At 42.4% G+C, this 10,891-nt stretch overlaps 1 protein-coding gene across 1 annotated transcript; it reads right to left on the minus strand.

The window, feature by feature from the left end:
* Positions 1-339: 339 nt before the first annotated feature.
* Positions 340-8,487, minus strand: LOC117547550 (arrestin domain-containing protein 3-like; the record flags this gene model as incomplete). The annotated part of the gene is made up of 4 exons (XM_034218382.1): positions 7,937-8,487; positions 2,449-2,530; positions 1,498-1,645; positions 340-584 (listed from the first exon to the last, which is right to left on the minus strand). Coding segments are annotated over exons 1-4 (755 nt in total), but the record flags the coding sequence as incomplete, so codon positions are not given.
* Positions 8,488-10,891: the final 2,404 nt, after the last annotated feature.

Consider the following 10,891-nt stretch of genomic DNA (forward strand, 5'->3'; position numbering starts at 1 on the left):
GATTATTTGTCACAGTTGCTCCGATCAGATCGGTCTCCTCCATTTTGTAGATTATTCACGACTTTTGAATCCACATAAACACATCGGCAAAATCCGGCTTACTTTGAGCATGTGTTTGAAACAGTTTAATCCCTTTGTGAATTGTTTCCACCTCTGCGCCGTCCTTTAATTTCTTCATACAGCAGGAATCCAATAACCATCAAAGTCACTCCAACAGTGCTCCTTGATTACGCTTTCATCCTCCTTTAACAACATACGTCACATTCATCCAGTTTGTGACAGTTGTAGCATTTTCGAGACTTTTAAACTTTAATTACCGCTGTTGTGCCCCCCCCCCCCCTTGTGTGTGGGGGAGGGGGGGCGCAACTTCCAACAGGAGTCATTTGGGGGGGCTCTTGGGAAAAAAGGTTGGGAACCACTGCTATAAGTGAGGAGTGAGGAAGAGGAGGAGGAGCGGGGAAGAGATGATGTGTTTTCTCACCTGGAGTGTAGCCCTTCCTCTCGATCTTGGCACTGAGGGAGATGGGACCTGAAGCACAGAACCAGCAGCAGAGCGTCTTCTCCTTGGACCCGGCCTGAGGAGACTGAAACACAACCAGCATCACACTCTGGGTTACAGGACACTGACAGATGTTTCTATATATGCTATACATCTGTATTATATCTTAATGTTTGTTTGTTGTTTTGTGTGTGCCTCAGATTATAAGGGTGGAGAAATACTAAATGTTACAAGTCAAAGCAAAAGTCAAACGTAGTAGGGTTAGGGCAGGGGTGTCAAACTCAAGGCCCGGGGGCCAAATCCGGCCCGTGACTTCATTTTATGTGGCCCCGCAAGAGCTTGCAAATAATATAATGTTTATTATACAGTTACATGCCGATTTACAGAAGCACGTTGCCCATAAACTACATGTCCCACAATGCATCTCAAATTTGACTTTTTCTCAGAATCTGACTTTTTTTCAAAATGTTGTGACATTCTCACTGAAGAGACTTATGAAGGTATTACCCTATCCGATAATAATCCAATGCAGAGGCAATAATGTAATATAATACATTATTTTATATATATTAAATATTTATATATGTATTTTTATATAGTCTTATTTATAAAACTGGCCCTTTGAGTGATGCTGATGTGCCCGAGATGAAATTGAGTTTGACCCCCCTGGGTAAAGCTAAAGGAAGTTGACTGTTCTTACTTAAAATGATACAGACTCACACTAAGAACAACGAAAACAAGACTACTGTATACAAAAACATGTGTATAAATATATATAAAAAGCACCAATGGCCAGTGTATGTTCTGAGTTTGTATGTTAATAGTTTAAGTATCATTTTGCCAGGTTTTAGTGCATGTAAATGGAAAGATTGAAAGACAAAGGCATTCCATGTTTAGTTCTTCTATAGCTTTGAGTGCATGTACACGGTCTGCAAAGGGCACAGGGAGTGGCGTATGATACATGTGTTCTTTGAGAGAGAGTGTGCAGAGAGTCGTACCAGCAGCAGCGGCGTGTTGATGTCGATGTGTTCGAACACGATGAACTCTTTCTTCACTTTGACCGGTAGCAGCCAGGGCCGGTGCAGCTCGGCCTTCACCCAGTACCGCACGCTGCCGTGCTTCCCCTCGAAGGACGTGGCCAGAGCCCTGAGGAACACCCAGACCGCAAAGCTTCAGTTTCAGATCGAGTCTGACATGTTTCTTGCGTCACAGCAGCGACAGACCAGAGGGGTCTGCTAAAGACCCCGTGACGGGCATCAGATCTGGGATTAAAGTCCTCGAAGGACGGGAAACAAACACTTCAGTTTCAGATGGAGTCTGACATGTTTCAGCAGCTCCATTTGCAACACCAAACAACGTTTATTTATAAAGCTTTGTTGGGTAAACTCCCGTATTATATCTGCTCTCTGATAACACAGAGAGTTGCAAGCAGCTATTGTCTGAGGTCGCATGATGTAGTATTGTTAGATGTGCCAAGAGCAAGGACTGTCTTAGGTAAGACAGCTTTTATGTGCAGCTCCACTTGCTTGGAACAATCTTCAGCAAGAATTGAAACTGAGCAATCTCATTCCTCTGCATGTTTTTAAAGCTAGGCTAAATGAAATGCTCGTTGATACTATGGGCACTTGTAAATGTATCCTGTAAATATAATGTATGATGTCCTTTATTGTTTTATGTTTCATGTGGAACCGATATGCTGCAGGTCTCCCTTGAAAAGGAGATCTATGATCTCAATGGGACCAATCTGATTAAATAAAGGTTTGAAATGAAATGGAAAAAAAGGAGGATACAGAGAAACAGATATTTAACACACCATTACAACCACTGAAGTTTTAATGGTTTGTGGAACAGTAAAAGTACAAGTGGAGAGGTATGATGTAGCAGTACATGTACACACTGAAGGAAAGTACCTTGAAGTTGTACTTGAGTAAATGTACTTTATTACTCACATCTGAGGCAGGTTGAAGCTGAAGGCGAACTCGTGCAAGCCGGCGTGCAGAACAGTCAGACCCTCCTCCGGACAGTCCTCGTCTGGAGGTTAGAAACACATGTATGTAATAAATGTCACGTGACGTTAACATCAGAGGGTTTATCTGCGCCTGTTAGAGGAGGATTGAGTCAAGAAAGCAACGTTAATGGTTCGCTTTCAGTCGTTTTACATGAAGAAATTGCAGTTTGTCACTCCTTAAAATATGTAGATTTCCTGCTTATATATATGTTATATCCAGATGCACTGATGGATGTTCAAAGCAAACAACATGGAGACCTCTTACTGAAATATAAGGTTTCTTTGCTTCAGATTTGGCATTTTAATTCAGACGTCATGTCAATATTTTTAGGTTTTTATTTGCATTTCTTTTTTTACTTTTATTATTTCTGCTTTTATTTAATTTTTCATAGATTTTGGTCATTTCTGACATAATTACAATTTATTTTATTTTGTATGTTTTGCTATATCTGTCTTCATATCTTTTTTTATGATTTTTTATTTGTATGATATTTTTTATCTTTTATTTTATTATTTATTTTGTTGCTATTTTTGCTTTTATTTAATTTTGTAAAATTGTTATTAATTATTGTTATTTCTGCTTTTATTTCATTACATTTTCTTCACAATTTTTTTCTTATGTTTTTTTTGCACTAACATTGAACTCCTTGCGAAGGAAACTACTTGGCAACAAAACGACTTCATTCATGTTTGTATCGCCGTATTTGAGTAAACGCCACCATGACCCCTCATCAGAAGCAGGAGTAACACACCCTGTGGTCAGAAGCAGAAGTAACACACCCTGTGGTCAGAAGCAGGAGTAACACACCCTGATGGTCAGAAGCAGGAGTAACACACCCTGTGGTCAGAAGCAGGAGTGACCCTGTGGTCAGAAGCAGAAGTGACCCTGTGGTCAGAAGCAGAAGTAACACACCCTGTGGTCAGAAGCAGAAGTGACCCTGTGGTCAGAAGCAGGAGTAACACACCCTGTGGTCAGAAGCAGAAGTAACACACCCTGTGGTCAGAAGCAGAAGTAACACACCCTGTGGTCAGAAGCAGAAGTGACCCTGTGGTCAGAAGCAGGAGTAACACACCCTGTGGTCAGAAGCAGAAGTGACCCTGTGGTCAGAAGCAGGAGTAACACACCCTGTGGTCAGAAGCAGGAGTGACCCTGTGGTCAGAAGCAGAAGTGACCCTGTGGTCAGAAGCAGGAGTAACCCTGTGGTCAGAAGCAGGAGTAACACACCCTGTGGTCAGAAGCAGAAGTGACCCTGTGGTCAGAAGCAGGAGTAACCCTGTGGTCAGAAGCAGGAGTAACCCTGTGGTCAGAAGCAGAAGTGACCCTGTGGTCAGAAGCAGGAGTAACACACCCTGTGGTCAGAAGCAGGAGTGACCCTGTGGTCAGAAGCAGAAGTGACCCTGTGGTCAGAAGCAGGAGTGACCCTGTGGTCAGAAGCAGAAGTGACCCCTGTGGTCAGAAGCAGGAGTGACCCTGTGGTCAGAAGCAGAAGTGACCCTGTGGTCAGAAGGAGAAGTGACCCTGTGGTCAGAAGCAGAAGTGACCCTGTGGTCAGAAGCAGGAGTAACCCACCCTGTGGTCAGAAGCAGGAGTAACCCACCCTGTGGTCAGAAGCAGGAGTAACCCTGTGGTCAGAAGCAGGAGTGACCCTGTGGTCAGAAGCAGAAGTAACACACCCTGTGGTCAGAAGCAGAAGTGACTCTGTGGTCAAAAAAAAATTCGACCTCCGTCTACTTCCTCATTTCTCTGTTTGTGTGTGTATATCTCAGATTAAATGTCTCCGTTAAACTTCCTGCCACCTCAGCACACATTCAGCCTGCATCACCGTGTGTGTGTCTGTGTCTGTGTGTGTGTGTGTGTGTGTGTGTGTGTGCGTGTGTGCGTGTGTGTGCGCGTGTGTGTGTGCGTGTGTGTGTGTGTGTGTGTGTGTGTGTGTGTGTGTGAGTGTGAGTGAGTGTGCTCAGCAGGAGCAGACCGGTATGAACCAGCCTGAGCAGCCTCTTCAGCTGGAAACTCCAACCCCAACGCATGCACTACAACGTGACCTCCCATTGGTGGAGAAGTGTGATATTGTATGACATGCTGCGATCTGATTGGTTCAGCCCAGACAAGCCCTCCCAGCATTTGTACAGCCATGTGGTGTGTTGCACGAGATGAAGAGGGAGGTAGAAAACTCTCACGCAAAGTTGAATAAATGATGACAGGAGAGAAACGTCTTTCACACTAACAGCGTTTTATTTCATCACATTTAAACACAAGAAATACAACATAGAAAACAGCATTACGTCTTGATGTCTTTTGGTACACTTTTAACATCTTCAACTTCCAAACAACTTGTACAAACAATAGAAATCTTTTCAAAAGGTTCATTTCTGCAGGTTTCAACTCCCATGGGCTTATTTATCACACTTTAGGGTTTATTTGACATTATTGTATAGATGGTGTTAACAAGGGAAGACACTATACTCATGTATTTTGCAGAGAAATCAATTCATATTTTGAGTTTTTCAAGCAGAAAGGCCAACAAATATTCACTTTTTTGTCTCATTTGATAGTAAACTAAATATATTGTTATAGTGTTCGTGACATGGAGGTTTTAGTGAATTGTGACGGACATATCATTCTATTTAATTGATAATACAAGTGACTAGTAGTTACTGCCTTAATGTGAAACAAACTTCCTACTGGAGTCCGATATTGATAAATGTATTTCCAATGTTCACAAAATGACGTAAACAAACCCTTGATATGGATCACGTCGTTCGTTTTTAACTTAATTGGGATGGTAGTTACATTTTCTGGTGTAAAACTCAACGGTGTAATGGAACCTAACGTCATTATTTACATATGACCTTATTTTTAGGCCCCATTTACACGAGAACGAAACGGGAGCGTTTGCGTTTACGCACCGTATTCGTTTTCAAAAAAGTCTTCCGTTCACACGGCTCATTTAACGCGTCCGTTCACACGAGACCAGACGAGAAGTTGGTTCACTTTTTAGCGGGCTAGATCTCCATGGTGATTTATCCTGGAACCTAGTCTGTGCTCCGAAGCAGGATAGGTTCCAGGATAAGAGATCAACTCAGCGAAAGCACCACGCCTGCTGACCAATCAGAGCTCAGTGTGCGGAGGAAATACAGTTTAATGCCGTTGCAGGAAAGACGGCCGGCCAAAATCACCGACTGCGTGAACGTGAAAATGAATAGAACATCACCTCCATCTTCAGAGCAATCTGACTATTATAATATTAGTGTTAAGAAAGCTTACTGAAATATCTGCCACAACATAAGTAACCGGATCAGAGTAACATTACGTTGCCACAGTCCGTGGCACTGTGAGTGCAGACGTCGATGTGTCCCATTATCATTCATATCACTTCATAATGTATCATATATTTTCTTATCTGAGTCAGCTGAGCCGTATCTGGCCGTGCAACACTCACAGTGTCACAGACTGGATGCAGAAGGATTATTTTAAGCAACACATTAAGTTGAGGAAACACTGGAGTCAGATGTAATGAAAGTCAGATGGTGTCTTAGAGGGGCAGTGATATCATAAACCTGTTAATGTACGCATTCAAACACTTGTTCTGTTCCCAGCTGTGTTCACCTTGCAGGTGCAGCTCTGTGGCTTTGATCCTGGATCAAGTGTTTAAGTCATGGATGTTTAAAGTTTAACTTCTTCATATGTCTAATATTATAGTTGACTTTTCATTCAGGAAGTATGACGCTGCGCTGTCAGTACGCTTCTCCCTGTTTGTGATTGGTCGAATGCTCCAGATACCGCACTTTCATGTGAACGTGCACCTAGCTAGATAGGACACGGCTGGCTTGAGCGATCCACTTGATAACCCGCGTCGTAGGACCGCTTAGCGAGAGCGCGTATGTTTTGGATTAGGCCAACCGGCTAACTCAAACATATCCAGGTTAGGTTGAACCAGATTCATAGTATACCCCCAGGGTAAATAGTTTTTTATTGAAAGATAAATAAACTATTTACCAATGTTTTAGAGTTGCAGATTGCGTCCTTCCCTTGTCAGCTTTCTTGAAAATGCATTTCTTTTAACTTTTTGAGCCATTAATACATAATTAACGCATTATGTGATTACAATATGCGGAAATGAATTTGTACACCTCTGCTTCTCTATTTTAATCATTATTGCTATTAATATTAGAATCACAATTATTTTTGAATTATTAGTATTAGTGATAAAACGTTTTTTTGTATTTTTATTTATTTTAAATTGTATTATTTTTACCATTATTTTATTTGTTTGTTTATTCTACTGAATTAAACAAAAATAAACCTTGTGTGGCATTCCTGTTCTGCATTAAATATTTTTAATATATACCCATATATCCTTTTCCCACCCTAATCCAATCATTTTATTTTACTTATTTAAATGTTTTGGTATTTTTATTTAAGTCCCTTTACATTGAAATATGTGTTGTTTTAATCCACTTGAATACAATCAAGAGCTTCAACAAATGAACATTGTGGGCATTTTCTGATTAAATAAAAGAATCCCTGAAAGTGAAATAACCTTTTTTTTACTTCCTAACTTTTTACCCTGATTATTATTATCCGATAATAAACAAAACTCTGACAGGAAGTGCGTTCAGTCTGCAGATAAAGACATGCATGCAATCCTCCTCGGAGACTCCCTTTTTTTCTTCTTCATGAGGTCCAACAACACGTGTCCTTAAATGCCCCCACTAGTTCGTAGACCCTCACACTGAGTATGAAACTGGTGGGAAGTGACGTCACATGGAGGGTTTCAATGAAATGTAACTGTCCTCTGGATCATCGCGTGCATCTCATGTAACAAGTGAAAACAGAAAAGAACACAGGTGGAGGAGGATGTGGTGAGAGAGGCTCAACAATCAGCTGACACACACACACACACACACACACACACACACACACTGACGCACGCGCGCACACACACACGCACACACACACACACACACTCAGCCGGGTCCTCCCCCCTCCTCTCTGGCAGTTTCTGAACAGGTTTGAACCGCTTCGAACAAAGGGAGTTGCCTGATAGCGAGCCTAGCTTCAGGATGAATTCAGTTAAAATGTGTATTCCCCTTTTTACTATGACTAAATATTGCAAAAAACATGCGGAAAAACAAAATTTATTTTCGATTCTGTCACGATTTCGCTCCTTTTTACGCAAACATGGACCGCAACTTCTCTCCCCGCAGCTAACAGCACCTCAACGTGTCTTACATCAGTCACAAAATGCCTTTTTATTCACCCTAACATGTAAAATGTGATGATCCATGAGTGTGTCTTACGTGAGGGGAAGCGCCGCGGAGTGCCTCAGCTGTTGCATCAGCACCACTCACTGATGGAGGTTTTGGGGCTCTGTTCGACTCGCTGTTATTAATAAAGTTTTGTGAGAAGTTTGCACATGTATGCTTACCTCTCTCCTCTCCTATCAGGGTGTCGTAGTGGTGAAGGTACTCCACCTCCTCGGTGTAGTTCTGGGTGTAAGCCGTGTTGGCCCCGGTGTTTCTAGACTCGGTCCATCGGACTTTTGCGACCCCTCGTGCGGTTACATCCAGACTTTTCACACGCACATCCCCGGTCACCTCCACCACCACCCTCCCAGACACCAGATCTCCCCCAGAGAAGGCGGGCAGGTTGTTATCATTCAGGCTGTCGAATAATATAGCCAAGACCCTCACTTTTCCCAGCCCCATGGTGAGAACACAATTATATTCAAAAAGAGTCTTTAAGTTGCGCGTAAAAGCGTTTGGCACATTCGCCTGACCTCCGGGTGCCCAAGCCAAAGAGCCGAGGGCGGCGGGGTGTTACGGTGCTCGTTCATCCGAGAGAGAGGCACCGCTGCTGGGCCAGCTGTACGCGAAGCTCCCGGTGTTTCTCTCTCTCTCTTCGGTCCTCTGCTGCCTGCTCACGCTGCCGCGAGCTCTTAAAGCCTCCGTGCGCAAAAATAATCTCAACTGAGCATGTGCGCAGCCGCTACACACACACACACACACACACACACACACACACGACACACACACACACACACACACACACACACACACACACACACACACACACACACACACACACACACACACACACACACACACACACACACACACACACACACACACACACACACACACACACACACACACACACACACACACACCACACACAACACACACATCACACACACACACACACATCACACACACACACACACACACACACACACACACACACACACACAGGACACACACACACTTTTTAGTGTTTACAAATACTGAGAGTATGATGTGTCCTCTAAGGACATTTACTGAAATACATTTGTAATAAATGGTGGAAGAAGATATTTAACTAAAGTATATGTGTGTCTCTTTAAAGAGTCCTCTCCTGCTGATGTTCAGGTGTATATCAGTATGTAGTGTCTCTACTTTAAAGAGTCCTCTCCTGCTGATGTTCAGGTGTATATCAGTATGTAGTGTCTCTACTTTAAAGAGTCCTCTCCTGCTGATGTTCAGGTGTATAGTCAGGATGTGTGTCTCTAACTTTAAAGAGTCCTCTCCTGCTGATGTTCAGGTGTATATCAGTATGTAGTGTCTCTACTTTAAAGAGTCCTCTCCTGCTGATGTTCAGGTGTATCTCAGTATGTAGTGTCTCTACTTTAAAGAGTCCTCTCCTGCTGATGTTCAGGTGTATATCAGTATGTAGTGTCTCTACTTTAAAGAGTCCTCTCCTGCCTGATGTTCAGGTGTATATCAGTATGTAGTGTCTCTACTTTAAAGAGTCCTCTCCTGCTGATGTTCAGGTGTATATCAGTATGTGTTCTCTACTTTAAAGAGTCCTCTCCTGCTGATGTTTCAGGTGTATATCAGTATGTAGTGTCCTCTACTTTAAAGGAGTCCCTCTCCTGCTGATGTTCAGGTGTATATCAGTATGGTGGTCTCTACTTTAAGCGTCCTCTCCTGCTGATGTTAGGGTATGTAGTGTCTCTACTTTAAAGAGTCCTCTCCTGCTGATGTTCAGGTGTATATCAGTATGTAGTGTCTCTACTTTAAAGAGTCCTCTCCTGCTGATGTTCAGGTGTATATCAGTATGTAGTGTCTCTACTTTAAAGAGTCCTCTCCTGCTGATGTTCAGGTGTATATCAGTATGTAGTGTCTCTACTTTAAAGAGTCCTCTTCCTGCTGATGTTCAGGTGTATATCAGTATGTAGTGTCTCTACTTTAAAGAGTCCTCTCCTGCTGATGTTCAGGTGTATATCAGTATGTAGTGTCTCTACTTTAAAGAGTCCTCTCTCCTGCTGATTGTCAGGTGTATATCAGTATGTAGTGTCTCTACTTTAAAGAGTCCTCTCCTGCTGATGTTCAGGTGTATATCAGTATGTAGTGTCTCTACTTTAAAGAGTCCTCTCCTGCTGATGTTCAGGTGTATATCAGTATGTAGGGGTTCTACTTTAAAGAGGCCTCTCCTGCTGATGTTCAGGTGTATATCAGTATGTGTGTCTCTACTTTAAAGAGTCCTCTCCTGCTGATGTTCAGGTGTATATCAGTATGTAGTGTCTCTACTTTAAAGAGTCCTCTCCTGCTGATGTTCAGGTGTATCTCAGTATGTAAGTGTCTCTAACTTTAAAAGAGTCCTCTCCTGCTGATGTCAGGTGTATATCAGTATGTAGTGTCTCTACTTTAAAGAGTCCTCTCCTGCTGATGTTTCAGGTGTATATCAGTATGTAGTGTCTCTACTTTAAAGAGTCCTCTCCTGCTGATGTTCAGGTGTATATCAGTATTAGTGTCTCTACTTTAAAGAGTCCTCTCCTGCTGATGTTCAGGTGTATATCAGTATGTAGTGTCTCTACTTAAGAGTCCCTCTCCTGCTGATGTTTCAGGTGTATATCAGTATGTAGTGTCTAATTTAAAGAGTCCTCTCCTGTTGATGTTCAGGTGTATATCAGTATGTAGTGTCTCTACTTAAAGAGTCCTCTCCTGCTGATGTTCAGGTGTATCTCAGTATGTAGTGTCTCTACTTTAAAGAGTCCTCTCTCCTGCTGATGTTCAGGTGTTATCAGTATATGTGTCTCTACTTTAAAGAGTCCTCTCCTGCTGATGTTCAGGTGTATATCAGTATGTAGTGTCTCTACTTTAAAGAGTCCTCTCCTGCTGATGTTCAGGTGTATATCAGTATGTGTCTCTACTTTAAAGAGTCCTCTCCTGCTGATGTTCAGGTGTATATCAGTATGTATGTCTACTTTAAAGAGTCCTCTCTCCTGCTGATGTTCAGGTGTATATCAGTATGTGTCTCTACTTTAAAGAGTCCTCTCCTGCTGATGTTCAGGTGTATATCAGTATGTAGTCTCTACTTTAAAGAGTCCTCTCCACTGATGTTC

Source organism: Gymnodraco acuticeps, unplaced genomic scaffold, assembly GCF_902827175.1.
Source record: "Gymnodraco acuticeps unplaced genomic scaffold, fGymAcu1.1, whole genome shotgun sequence".
In the NCBI taxonomy this organism is placed as follows: Eukaryota; Metazoa; Chordata; class Actinopteri; order Perciformes; family Bathydraconidae; genus Gymnodraco; species Gymnodraco acuticeps.